We start from the raw sequence: 14854 nt of genomic DNA, 5'->3' as shown, positions 1-14854 counted from the left end.
GTATGTAGATTGTTCGGTACCATTCCTTCTGGACTGAAAAAAAAAAAGAGGAGTCACGGGTGTAAAGCTACAAATGTAATCGTGAAGATATAGCTAATTTTCTGCTGTTATTGGTAAACTGCACTTGGCAGCTGAACAGATACCTTCTGTTATGGGCCCAAAGGAGGCGTGAACATGAACTGTGGCATGCACTAGGTACCTTCAGATCCCAGTGCCTTGAATAACATCACACAGCTTTAAGCCTATGTACTTTGAGAATGCCTGCAGCAGCCTAGGTATTTTGAGATCATCTTTTTGCTTATTGGACTTATACTTGTGATAAAGACAGACATGGAAAGTTTCTTCTGCTTTTAAAAGAGTTAATTTGTAATTCAGGTGTGTTTATTTTTTTCCTTTCATCATGGAGTAATATGGATTTTTTTTTCATTGTTTGCTTATTCTGCAAGAAACGTAAAAGGAAATGTGTATTCAACCAAGGTGAACTGGATGCTTTAGAATACCATTCAGAGGTAAGTCTGAACAAAAGTGTATTTTACAAGTACATAATACCTGACTTTACATGTATGGAGTGCAAAACATGGTTGCAAACAGGTTCTGTTCTTGTAGCTTGTTCTACTAACGACCAGGTCATCTCTCAAGTCCTTAAATGAGTAAGTACATACAGAGAATGTCTTCTGTGTACATATATGTGAAACAAACTAGACATGAAACTGCAGCTGAGACATTTCAAAGAGCTGGAAGCTGCATTCACAAAATATCTTTTACTGTTAGGGGTAACTGAGCATTATATAGTGATGAGTTGAATATTAATTGAACAGGAAGTTACTGATTTGAAATAAATACCATAACCTGTTCTGAAGATCAGCTCATCTTTAGTGTATCAGGACACTATGCTGAAGTTATTCAAAGCTTCTCTGACCAAAGGTGCTCCAAGATGTCTTGTTCTGCTAATGAGAAGGAATTTTTCCCTCTAACATTTCACATTGTCATGCTAAAAGCATCATGAATGAAGTAGAATTCAAGCCTCCATTTAGGCTCATGTCAGTGATGTACGGGTGAAGTTACAACTGAATTTCACAGAAGCTTGTTAGTAAATCCTAAAAATGTTATCTGTGGATGATGTTTGATGTAGTCTTACTGCTTTCCTAAATGGTGATGTGAACCTGAACTAGGACTTATTCTTGCTTTGTTTCCTCTGACAAAAGTGTTAGTCATATTGGGCTTTTTGTTTAATTCTGATCCGGTTGGACTGTATTTAAATGACTAAATTTTTCTTCTTTTACATGGTAACAATTTTGTAGTAAACGTGCAGTTTGCTATGATACAGTGTAGAGGTCCTGTAATTATTGTTGTGAATAAGCTATGCATGTGCAGAATCGCCTTAACGGAGAGAACTTTGAAGTTCAACATCAAACAGAGGTTTGTGAGTGTTATGGTTTAGCCCCTTATGAAAACCTTTAAATTAAAATGAAGTCATTCAACAGTAGGAATAAGGGAAGAAATGAAGAGAAGAAGTTTGATGTCTTGGAGGCCTGTGTAACTTCAAACGTTTTTTGGTGAATATGCACAAAAGACGCAGTTTTGAAAAGTCTGTGATCCCAGTTAGGCTTTGATACCTTTCACAGATTAGAATGTATTGCTTTTTACTGTATCTGTAGTGTTAAATGTTGTAGCTCTTTAAGTCATTTCAGATTATTTTGGCACTTATTTATATCTTTAGAATTGTTTTCCAAGAAATTCCCCAAATTTGTGTCCGCCAGTGAAAGTAGGTGTTGAATCCATTTATAAATTTTAGTCAGAGTCAGCATAGGGAACAGTGTAAAATATGCTTAATTCCTTCAGCAGCCATTTGTTAAAACTACTGTTTAAATTACTTGATAGTCAAGAGGCTTTGTCCACCTGCAAATGAACACATGGGTGTAAGAAGAAAAGCCATCTGCATTAATTCAGCTGTACAACTTGTAGCGTTTCTAAAGATATTCATTAATTCTGTTAAAGGAGTATGGACTTTAACTACCGCAAACCTAGGTACTAAAACTTTATGACTCTGTCCCCTCGGGTATCTTGATGGTGGCACTGTTTTCAAACAGTTTTTCAAACCCTTTTCAAACCCTGCCCCCCATTAATTTGGAAATGGTAATAAAAAGTATTTTGTAAAAACATCTTGTAAAGTTGAGGATTCCGTAATCAGGAGCTTTAGAAACTGTAGGAAGTATCTGAAACCTTTGATAAAGCCACTGTAGCTGGCGATACTGCTATTCTAAATTATCAATGAGGCATTTTTGTTCATTAAAACTCATAAAGGCTCAGTGATTTTGGAATAAACTAGGTCTCTCAATTTTGCAAAGGGAGGGTGCTGAAGAGAATGAGAGTGTATATAGATCTAAGAAACTTGTCTTCCTGGCATCACTGGCAGATTATTTGAGAGATGTGTCACGTAGAAAAGTTGCAAAAACAAATCATAATAATTCAATTTGACTTACTGATTGTACTTCTGTGTTACTTTTAAAATGCATAAACTGTTGTTTTTTGAAGTGAATAAAAATGTTGAAAAATACTGATTTTTAAATCCCAGTATGCCTCTCAATTAAAAATATATTTATGGGCACAGTAACTTGAAATTAGATTAGAATTTTAACTTAAATTTCAAAGCAATAATTTGAAGTATATATCTGTTTGGAACAATAATATTCCACCTCTGTTGTCTGTGAAGTGTTTTATTCAGTAATCTCTCACTCTTTCTTTCTCCATGCTTCTAATTATTGTAACTTTACAAAAAAAACCAGCAATGAAAATCAGCGTGGCCTTATTATCATGCTGTTGTAGCTTTTGAGTCAATGATCTCAGTATTTGGCAAGGATCCTTTTCCCACTCTGCAGATTGAAAATGTTTTGATTTCTGTTGCCTTCCCTGGTCAAGTAGATACTTGAAAGATTGTTTCTTTTTCCCTTGTTTCTTTATGACCATACAGGTCAGGAAGCTCATTTGGGAAGGCACTTTGCATTTAGTCCAAGAAGGACTCAAAAGTGGTTTTCTTCACCACACTGCTGCAGAACTCGATTGCCGGAAGAATGTCATTCCTGGACATATTGGCTGTGGGTTGGCTGAATTATGTGAAATGGCGAAGCAGTTTCCAGCTGTGAATGAAAGTGACCAACAAGCTGTACATGTGCTAGATGATGAAACCTCCATTTCAGAGCAGGACCTGCTTTCGTGTGTTACAGAAAACAGCTCAAACTGTGCAAAGATAGTTGTGTTAATGGGGCAGAAGTACTTGGTGCCACCAAAAAGCAGTTTCCTTTTATCTGATATTTCATGTTTACAGCCCCTGCTGAACTGTAAGTATCTTTAGGCATTAGAATTTACCACCTCTCTCCTGCCTGAGAAGGGCAGTTAATGTCAAGATGACTAAGGACTCAATGAACATGAACATATTTTCATATACAGCATCATGCTGACAGGAAATGCTGCTGCAAGCTTTCGAAGTGGTATTTCTAACTTTGTGCAAATAGGTGAGGGTTTTCAAAGGAATCTTGAGTGGTTAGGAGCTCATGCCATGTGGGGATTATCTATCTCCAGGAGGCTCCTTTCAAAATACGACAGTTTGTGAGCATGTTCTGAGCCACTGTCAGTATAGAAGTCATGTAAATACATTAAATTGGGACTAGCTACACTGCTGGGTCCCTGTCCCACAGGATGAGGCTTTAACATAGATAAGTCCATGCTGCTGCTGGGGTGGTGTTCCTGCTGTCTTAGTTTTTAGCTAAATTAGACCATGGGAATGGGCTGAAACTATGCACCTTAAAGCAAGGGTTCCCTTACAGATTCCTCCTGTTCAGTGGCAGGGTCTGTTTAGATTGGCATAAATTGATCATGAAACCAACCCCAGTGTCCCCCAGAGAAGGTAACAGTTTGAGGGGCTGCTGCACTCAGCTGGAGGTGAACACCGCTTTAGAAAGACCATGAGTAGCAAACATGAGTTGACTTCTTGGCTGCTGCATTTCACAGCTGAGAGTATTGGCTTAAGCCAAAATCAGTGACAGGGAAATGGTGGGATTTTAGAATTAATAACTCCTCAGTAAAAGTAAATTAAAAGCTGTCCAAGCCAGTATCCCCAGCCTTAACAGCCATGTAGAAAGCTTTAAGCTGACAACATGCAGCAGTCTTCACTGTACTTCGCCATTCCATTAGCTTTCAATTTGACCTTCATTATTATTATTGGCACCTAGGCTTCATCAGTCTTCTAGGAAAGATGTTGCCTGTGAGCGAGAGATGGAGATTACCACTGTACCCTGTAATCAGTAATTTTAGATTTGTTAGTTACATGTTTCCTCCCTTCAAGTACGCAAGTTAAATGTTCACTGATATTTTTACATTTTTTTTTAAATTTATTAAGAAGACATGCAGGAGGTGGAATCTTATTGTCCAAATAATTTTATATTTGAAGTCCAGGATTTAGCCAGCTAGCTGTTTTCAACAGTATGAAAGAAGGAAGATCACTATCACTGTGCTATTGCTGTGCATAGCTGTGCATAAAGGAAGTTTGGATTCTTCCAGAGGTCAGAGAGTGGTCCAAGAAATTTAAGAAAATTCTTTTGAAGTAACCAACAGTGAATGTTAATATAATGCCATGACTTTAGATTTCTTTTTTTAGGAAGTCTACTGTCCATTTTAATTATTATTTCTCTTCTTCCCTTTCACCTGCCAAAAGAGAAGTATTTCTTGTTGGTAAGCCCACTGTCAGGGTAACACCTCCAATGTTAAAGGAATAAGATGTAGAAAGCACATCTAATGGACATTAAATATTAAGCTGCTGTTCTTATTAGCTATTTAAATAATTAGCATCAGACTCAATGAAGGAACAAATATGTTCTGTGGAAAAAATAAAATTGGAGAGTCCTGATTTTTCTTGGATGTGTCCTGTATCCAACTAAAGTAAACCCAGCTTCTCCCATGAAAACTCTTTCAGTTCTCTTCCTCTTGTACATTAATTTTGATTTCATACACTGGGTCTAGCTCTCTGTCTCTCTTCACCTCCAATAGTGCAAAACACAGTTTTCCAGGGCTGGTTTCCCTCTCTGTGTGTCCCAGTTGGCCTGCTGAAAGATCGAACAGGACAGCAATCTTGCGTTCAGGGCTGCAGCCTTTCACTCATCTGGGTGCCTTATTACATAGCTTAAACTGAGGGAAATTTTCATCTTTGAGACTTGCACTCTGCTTTCATTTTTTTCTGGAAGTCCCCCAAGATGTTAAAAACTTCTTGGTGGGATCTGACACAGATCACATAAACGTTCTTTCTTTAGGTAATCAGCCTAAAAATCTCTGAAGTGTATGATTTTCTGAATTAAAACAAGCATGCTAGAACTTTAACTTCATATTTGGAAAGAACAGAGGAGAATTTCAGTTTTGCTGCATAGTTGGCTCTGTAAATGTTGGTCTCTATGTGGGTCACTAAGCCTTTATCAGTTTTAATTAGAAGGTTTATTTTAAAACTAATTTACTGCTTTTTTTTTTTCTTTTGGTAATTTCACTTCCCAGACAAGAAAAAATATGATGTAATTGTGCTTGATCCACCATGGGAGAACAAGTCTGTTAAAAGGAGTAACAGGTAACTTTTGTAGTAAAATCAAACAAACTTTGGCGATTGTCTCAGCTTACAAAGGGTAATGAGCATTTTAATATACTGATGCAATTCAAGACCAATATAACAGTGAGACTGTAGCTTGTACTAGTAAATGTTTCGGCACATGCCTGTCTTCAAGTCTATGAAACGTCTCGGGGATTTCACTGAAGTGGCTTGGATGCTTTGCATACAAAATATTTGCAAGAGTAGATCTTAAATTACTTAACTGGTGAAAGAATGTTAGTCCTTGAGACTTGCAAGGAAAGCCTGGAGTCAACTGTTTTGTAAGTGATAATGCATCAGTAAAATCCTCAAGTGCAATAGGAACTTTTCTGAGTACTGTAGTTTATGAAGTCATTAACTTAAATTTTTTTGGGCTTCCTTCTCCACTGAGTAACGTGAGGCTTATGCCAGTGGAGCTGTCTTGATTACTGTAGGATTGTATCCATGTGAAAGAAGGGCAGACCGGAAATATGGCCTTACAGCTTTCTAGAATAATGTCTACTGTAGCTTTTGAAGCTTGTTATGAAGACATAATTTGAAAATGCTGGTTTGTAGATTTTACTTTGAAAGCCTTCAGAATCCCCTAGAAACTCAGAGTTAAACTCATTCAGGTGTCTTTCTTAACTATATAAGTTACTCAAAGGAAAATTGTAGTTATTCACAAGCATGAATTAGCCATCAAGACTCTCTCTCCCTTACAAAATAAAGGCAAAAGGTAGAAGAGGTATCACTGCTTTTAGTTACCTTGTTGATGGCTAATCTTTGTTAAGTATTTCACATTTGGGTTGTGAGTCGTCTTTTCTCTGGGCAGTCTAGTCCAGGAGGTATTTTGGATTGTATCCTTGTTACCTGTACTCACTGTATAGGGATGCCAGGTACTCGGATGGTGGCTGTCGATTCCAGTAGGCAGTGTGCTAATGTTTTTAATACTGCAACGTGTAGGTTCCACGAGTTGCAACTCACTAATAGTGTAGAATAGCATCATGAGAAAAGTGGTAGAACAGGACAGAATCTGGAAAGCATATTGTATTCACTGATGTAGCATACAGTTAGCTCAAAAATGTGCAGAACTGTTCTGAATAACCTAGAGAACTTTTACTATGAACAGTAATTTAAAAATAATGAATAACTTCTGCAAATAATTGAAGAAGTGATTACTCTTTTATGACCTTTTCACTTGCCAGTCAAATTAGTGTTGCCCTTGCACTTTCTAAATGACTCACTTGTCATTTTCATTCAGAAGAGAGATTGCTTATTATGAAAAGTGAATAATGTTACATTGGCTAAAGAGCTACTTTTCACTAAATAGCTTTGTTCTGGTGTAAAGATGAGAGTATTGAATTACATATGATAGTTATTAAATTAAACGTGGGCTTTTAGACTTACTCAGAATCACAACTCATAATACTTTATTTGGGGAATAGTAGAAATATGTAGTTAAAGGTTCTTAAGTACATGCACTAATGATTCTCTCTCAGAATCCATTAGATTTGGCCACTGGGTGTCAGTCTTCATCCATTTTTATGTCTTGTGTTGTTGGGAGATAATGCTTGAAACATCTTGGCTGTGTAATTTCTTTATCCATTTGTGTTGCTTTGCAATTTTTATATTTGGTATATGCTAACTTGCTTTCTCACTGTATTGGCATATAGATACAGCCACTTGTCTTCATGGCAAATCAGGCAGATTCCTGTACCAGCACTAGCTGCTCCAAATTGTCTTGTAGTCACATGGGTGACTAATAGACAGAAGCACTTACGTTTTGTTAAGGATGAACTTTATCCTCATTGGTCTGTGAAAACACTTGCTGAGTGGCACTGGGTAAAAGTAAGTTCTCAATTTGTTTTGTTGCTTTTTTAGTGACTAAGAGAACTTGCACTATGACACTGTTTTGTAATTTGTCTGTTTAATACCATGTGCTCTTGTATTTGAAACGTATGGTATCGTCAGTATCTTCCTTTTTATCAAAGAAAATGTCTCAAAAAAAAAAAAGTCTTCCACTGTGTATTTTTAACCCCTTTGTGTCAGATTACTAGAGCTGGAGAATTTGTGTTGCCTTTGGATTCTTTACACAAAAAGCCCTATGAAGTCCTTGTATTGGGGAGAGTTCAAGGAGATGTAAAGGAAGCCTTAAGGTATGCTGGGATATTTATGGTAAATGTATTTTTTTGAGGCTGCTAGGATTCTCTTTGTATGTATCACTTGTTCATAATGCAATGTAATGCCCCAAAATCTTCTCTTGGCGTCATCTTTTGCCTGATTGTGGACCTAAAAATAACCTTATTAGCTTTAGGTTAAGGGAGTGCTTTGGTGAGATTAAACAATGGAAACCTTGGTCTGTTCCTTTTATCTGTGTTGGGGAACTGGCTCAGATAAAAGGCTCGTGGACAGGACTTCCTTTTCTGACAGGTTCTTTTGGACCATGAGTCCTTGGCACAGGCTGACGCCATTTTGGGGATGCTGGTGTTTTTCTACACATGCAAACGTACAGGACTACGTTGTTTGTTCTCAATGGCTTTGTATGGCTATTGTTAACCACATTTTGTCTAAAGCCTCAGTGATTTCTTAAACTGTCCTTTCATATGTTATGGCTGAGCAACATTTAACTTTCCTTAGACTTACCTGAAGTTTGACTGTGAATGAACGTTCTGTGTGTTAACTCCCATCTGAAGTAGCTCTGTGAGAGCTGCAGCATCACGTTCGGTGGTATTCATTCTCATACTTCTTTTCTTGTTCTGATTTATACGACAGGAAATCTGAAGATGTAGTTCCAATTCCAGAACATAAGTTAATTGTCAGCATACCCTGTAGTCTGCACTCACATAAACCTCCTCTTGCTGGTATGTCTTGTTTTGTTGCATAATGTTTCTGGGGGGCATTGGACTTGGATGTCTGAAATGATGTACCTAGAATGAGATACTTTTATATATGAAGTGCCTAATTTTCCTATATGCCAAGCAATTTTGCTTAACAGGACTTGTGGTTCCTCAACATTTCTAAAATGTTGTCAGACACCTAAGTCTTGGTCTCTAAAAATTAATATGAAAAGTAGAACTTGAAGCATTATTGTTTGAATATTTTGGGTAACCATGTAAAAAAAAATTGCATTTTTAAAATTTGTTTTTTAAGTGCTGCAGGAACAGTTTACAGATACTGTATGTATGAAGTTATGCCAAATGACCTAAAGTACCTTGGGGGGGAGGAGGGAACTTCTTGAATATATAAAGTAGGGTATCTTCTACATAGTTAATAAAAGCAGAAACCTCTTTATGTCATCCTGAAAGAAATGTTTTTATTTCTGCATGAGTTGCTTATGCACCTTCAGTACAGTTGTGCCTTTAAATCCAAAAACTTAATTGTTTTAAAACTCTTAACAATAGGCAACAAATAAGGCATGCCCTGCTTATTTCTGAAGAGCTGTATTTAATTTACTGAAATTGGTGCAGTAACCCCGGCCAGCCAGTTAGTGTGGGTATGAATTCAACTTTTCAGAGTTTACTCAAAAGGATTTGAAGATTTCTGTGTGATATGTTACCTTTTGCACATTGTTCTGGAGCACTCTTACTTTGACTAATTTCATCAATAGAAAGTTGTACTTCTTTCATCGTTATAGCACCTGAGTGCCTTAAAATGCTATGGTAAGAAACACATTTAATACCTCTCACAAAAATTATTTCATCCTCCCCCAAGGGGAAAACTCATGATGAATATGCAAATATTCCAGGTGCATGTGGTGCTATGTAATCACATCAGAAAAGGCAGGTAGAGGAAATGGATAATGCTGTCGGAGAGGAGAGGCATCACAGTTTGCTTCACTGACATGCTTTCCTTTTTCTGTTCCCAAGGAACAGAACAATTTCAGTTAGGATGCTGATCTGCACAGTTATCGCATGTTCAGGGAGGCTCTAAAATTTGTATTTTGCTCTTATATTTATTAAATTAGCATACATATATGTACCTGTTCAAAAACTATTCAAGATACATACTTTGGTTAGCTAAAAATAAAATTAAAAAGAAAGCAATTCTAGGAGGATCTTTTTGTGGTTCTGAAACCACATCTTTAAGAATTAGGGCTAGAGCAGCAAGTATGTGTTTTGATTTAAGCTAATGAATGGTAGAGTAGTGATTTGTGAGGCAACCACCTAGGGCCTCTTCAGAAAACCAATACTTAGCAACACACTCAGACACAAACAGGAAACTTGTGAGGTATCCAAGCGTGCAAAATGGCAGTTTGTATATATTATAGAGAATCCTCGTGCTAGAATGGTCATTAGAGCAATTCTTTTGTAGGGCAGAATCTAGAAACTGTATTGGGGTATCCTTTATAAATGATGATCCTGAATGGGTGTTGAAAGAAATTGTCCGTGCTAATTTATTTATTTTTTGAGTCTTTACTTGAATGCTGGTATTTGATACCGTTGTGCAGCATTTATGTTTCTATTTGAAAAAATGAATTTGCTGTTGAGCAATATCAGTCACTTACAAGGTTTCTATAAAAATCCACATGTATCCTACAGTTTTGGTAGCTCCCAGAATGTGGTTATGGAATGAAAAGGTAGACCATAAGACAAAAGCTAATTGCTGATGCTTTGACTTCAGTGTTGTAAAAAAAGTATCACTGTCATTATCAGACAATATTCTCAGGTGGCCAGTAGAGAGCAGCTGAGCCACATCCTAGGGTGGTTCAGAAGAAATTTGAACATAAGCAGACATTTGGCAATGGGGGAGAAGGACACTTGATGAGTCACACACATTCTTTATGCTTTGTTTAAGTAGTAACAAAGCCAAAAATATTAGTATTTAGCGATGCTGTCTGGCACTTTATTTCTTATTACTACTATAAAGGCTGTATGTTGGTACATATGTATCCACTTAATGACTGATTATAGCAGTTTATCTCTCTGGGGGGAGAGAAAGATGTAAATTAAAGTAAGCCATCAAAAAGAGATGTTTTGTTTCCTACAGTGCATTTAACCATGAAATTGTGACCGTAGGGGTTTTTGGTGATGCATGTGCTGTGTTCAGTGCTTAGAGCTTTAATATGTCATTGTAAATGTACTTAAGCTTCTTTATGCAAATGCATTAAAATTAAATTTTATTGGTCGTGGTTTTGATTCAAGTAACAGCAGGGTTATCTTCCTAATTCAATTCAGTGCTGCTCTTAGAAGACTTAGAAGGTATTGTCACACAGGTGATGTGAAGTAATGTAGAACTTCAAACATCTTTTTTCCTTTTCCTGTTTTAAAGATTGTTATAGCCATTTCTCCTCCAGTTTTAAGTGCATAGGTTTATTGTTAGAAAATAATATTGTCATATAGGAGTATGCCTAAAAACATTGGAATTAATTCTTGGCTATGTTTTACCTGTTTTGCATATTTCCAGCAGAAGAGTGCCAATGGGAAATTTTGGGAACTCTCTACCCTGTCTTGATAGGCCATGTTATAAAAATATTCTTGTAAGTAAAAAGAAGTAAATGCATTTTGTTTCCTAGTGAGCCTTTACTATTAGACTAATTGACAGGTGCATCAACATCTAGGTTTAACTTGAAGCCCAGGAAAGATGCAGAGATATAAAGACATCCTTGTGCTGAGTTTCAGATTTTTTTCTGGTTATACTCTGTTCAGGGATTAGACAAACTGGGCAATAAGGACCTCTACATTGCAAACTCTTTTGAAGGGTCATTATGAAACTAGTTCAGTTATGTCCTTTGTGCTTTGCATGGCTCACAAATAGGACAGTGAAAAGCTGACAGTCACTTTTATGTATCCAGTTTGCCATGCAGAACTTGCTATTTAGATAATGGAAGTTCAAAAGATAATGGGAATCTGTTGCTCGTTTCAAAAATTATTCCTTCTTTTGCTTATTTAAACATTTTTAGTAGCATGCATCTTCAATATATGTTTGAGATTAAAGAGTAGGCAGGTATGGCAGGTATCCTGCCTAACTGCTGGATCATGCTTCAGAAGGAAGTGGATGTTCTGGAAGACCAGTGTTATTATCTACCAGCTGGCTTTGTGCTAGCTTCATGTGTCCTAGGGCATTAGATAACCACTTATAGATGCCTGAGTTGCTGTCATAGGGTTTATGACACCTGCAAGTGGTAAAGAATAATCTAGTTATTGTCTATTTAAGCTGTTTATTGTCAGTGATATCTGTAAGTGGATAGAAGTAATTGTGTGGGGTTTTTTTTTAAAGCTATTCCTATGGTAAAGAAACATAATATTTAATCTTTCTACTGATGTAGATCCTCTAACGTGTTTGCAGAGGAAAAAACTCCAGAGTTTGCTTAAGGGCTGCAAGTCAGATCCATGTGTGTTAAAACAGCCTTCTGGTGATACAAAAGCTAAGAAAGAAGCTCTAATTTGTAACTTGAACACTGACTTTTCCTATTTTAAGGAAACTAGCCTAATGAGATTTTATGCCAACAAAATACAGCCACATTATTGCCCTCTTGATATGGTAATTTCCATTGCAGTGCAAGTTACTGCCTGATATGATTATGTAAATACCTACAATCTAGCAATGAAAAATCATACTATAATGTGATCTTGAATCTGTAATCTGTCTCTGCTTTTAAAAAAAAATGACTTTACAAAAGACACTCTCACTGGCAGCAGGAGAGGGGGAGATTCCTGGGACTTCCTTTTTAAATTCTATAACCAAGTCAATTGAAAGATTGGCACAGGCTTCCTGCTTCTGCTGAACTCACAAGCCTATGGGACCGGATGGGATCCACCCAAGGGTACTGAGGGAGCTGGTGGAGGAGCTTGCCAAGCCACTCTCCATCATTTATCATCAGTCCTGGTTAACCGGGGAGGTCCCAGATGACTGCAGGCTTGCCAATGTGATGCCCATCTATAAGAAGGGCTGGAAGGAGGTCCTGGGGAACTACAGGCCTGTCAGCCTGACCTCGGTCCTGGGGAAGATTATGGAAAGGTTCATCCTGAGGGCACTCACAGGGCATGTGCAGGACAACCAAGGGATCAGCCAGCACAGGTTCATGAAAGGCAGGTCCTGCTTGACCAACCTGATCTCCTTCTATGACCAGGTGACCTGCGTGGTGGATGAGGGAAAGGCTGTTGATGTTGTTTACCTGGACTTCAGTAAAGCCTTTGACACTGTCTGCCACAGCATTCTCCTGGAGAAACTGGTGGCTTGTGGCTTAGACAGGTGTACTCTTTGCTGGTTGTAAACCGGCTGGATGGCTGAGCCCCGAGAACTGTGGTGAACAGAGTTAAATCCAGATGGTGGCTGGTCACAAGTGGTGTTCCCCAGGCCTCAGTTCTGGGGCCGGTCTTGTTTATATCTTTATTGATGATCTGGATGAGGGGATCGAGTGCTCCCTCAGTAAATTTGCAGATGACACCAAGTAGGGCGGGAGTGTTGATCTGCTGGAGGGCAGGAAGGCTCTGCAGAGGGATCTGGACAGGCTGGATTGATGGGCCAAGGTCAACTGTATGAGGTTTAACAAGGCCAAGTGCAGGGTCCTGCACTTGAATCACAACAACCCCATGCAACGCTACAGGCTTGGGGAGGAGTGGCTGGAGAGCTGCCTGGGGAAAAGGACCTGGGGGTGCTGGTTGACAGCTGGCTGAACGTGAGCCAGCAGTGTGCCCAGGTGGCCAAGGCAGCCAACAGCATCCTGGCCTGTGTCAGAAATATTGTGGCCAGCAGGAGTAGGGAAGTGATTGTGCCCCTGTACTCGGCACTGGTGAGGCTGCACCTCGAATATTGTGTTCAGTTTTGGGCCCGTTACTACAAGAAGGACATTGAGGTCTGGAGCATGTCCAGAGAAGGGCAACGAAGCTGGTGAGGAGTCTGGAGAACAAGTCTTATGAGGAGTGGCTGACGGAACTGGGATTGTTTAGTGTGGAGAAGTAGGAGGCTGAGGAGAGACTTTATCACTGTCTACAACTACCCAAAAGGAGTTTGTAATGAGGTGGGTGTTGGTCTCTTCTCCTGAGTAACTAGCGATAGGATGAGAGGAAATGGCCCCAGGTTGCGCCCGGGGAGGTTTAGATTGGATATTAGGAAAAATTTCTTTCCTGAGAGAGTGGTCAAGCGTTGGAACAGGCTGCCCAGGGAAGTTGGTGGAGTCACCATCACTGGAGGCGTTCAAAAAATGTGTAGATGTGGCACTTTGGGACATGGTTTTGTGGGCATGGTGGTGTTGGGTTGACAGTTGGACTTTATGATTGTAAAGGTCTTTTCCAACGTTAATGATTCTGTGATTTTATGATTTTTTTTTTTGGTTACCTCTTTTTTTACTTTGTGGTGATTGAATCTTTGAGGTTGGTTGAATCTCTTAAGTATGCTTTTAAAATTTGTTGTCTTAGGCATGGAATTTTTTGGTGTTTAGTAAAACTGCTTTTGATTACTGGATTTAGTGCTGTGATGATATTTTTAATCTATACATTTTAAGAACAAATGTCAATATTACTAATGTGCTCTTAATGAAATCTGTCACCAAAATAATTGCTTCCTCTACTTAGAAGCGTATATAAAGCATAAAATGGTTCTACTTTGTTTTTATATGGAGGGGGAAAAAAGCTATATAAAGCCTGACTCTGCAGTAAGCTCTACATTATGATCTTATGCCCGTTAGGGTCAAAAAGATACCCTGCAGATGTCCAGATCTTGTCACAGAGAGCTTATTGAAAGCTTTGGAGCTTTGCTTTCCACAATCTCTCCCTTCTCTTCTGTGGAAAAAGTGCAACCTCCTGCAATGTGGACTTTCTTAGGTGATAAAGAGAATAGATTTTTGGAAGACCTTTGTTCAAGTCATAGAATCATAGAATAGTTTGGTTTGGAAGGGACCTTTAAAGGTCATCTAGTCCAACCTTCCTGCAATGAGCAGGGACATCTTCAACTAGAGCAGGTTGCTCAGAGCCCCATTCAACCTGACCTTGAATGTTGCCAGGGATGAGGCATCTACCACCTCTCTGAGCAACCTGTGCTAGTGTTTCACCACCCTCGTTGTGAAAAATGTCTTCCTTGTATCGAGCCTAAATCTCTTAAAAACTTGAAAACTCTTTCAGTTTAAAACCATTACCCCTTGTCCTATCACAACAGGCCCTGCTAAAAGGTCTGTCTCCGTCTTTCCTGTAAGCCCACTTTAAGTACTGGAAGGCTGCAATAAGGTCTCCCCTGGAGCCTTCTCTTCTCGAGGCTGAACAACCCCAACTCTCTCAGCCTTTCTTCACAGGAGACGTATTCCATCCCTCTGAT

The 14854-nt window shown here is 38.6% G+C and overlaps 1 protein-coding gene across 1 annotated transcript in view; it reads left to right on the top strand.

The window, feature by feature from the left end:
• Positions 1–14854, top strand: part of METTL4 (methyltransferase 4, N6-adenosine) — a gene marked incomplete at both ends in the record, with an annotated part of 33071 nt that overhangs the window by 753 nt on the left and 17464 nt on the right. The window contains 6 exon segments of the mRNA XM_081996949.1: positions 447–509; positions 2972–3338; positions 5539–5608; positions 7279–7453; positions 7655–7761; positions 8378–8466. Of these exon segments, the coding sequence (XP_081853075.1) occupies positions 447–509; positions 2972–3338; positions 5539–5608; positions 7279–7453; positions 7655–7761; positions 8378–8466 (871 nt within the window).

The sequence above is a fragment of the Phaethon aethereus genome (genome assembly GCF_964289735.1).
Source record: "Phaethon aethereus genome assembly, chromosome: 2".
NCBI lineage: Eukaryota > Metazoa > Chordata > Aves > Phaethontiformes > Phaethontidae > Phaethon > Phaethon aethereus.
The sequence above is the reverse complement of the archived record's forward strand: the minus strand, read 5'-3'. Positions and strand labels throughout refer to the sequence as shown.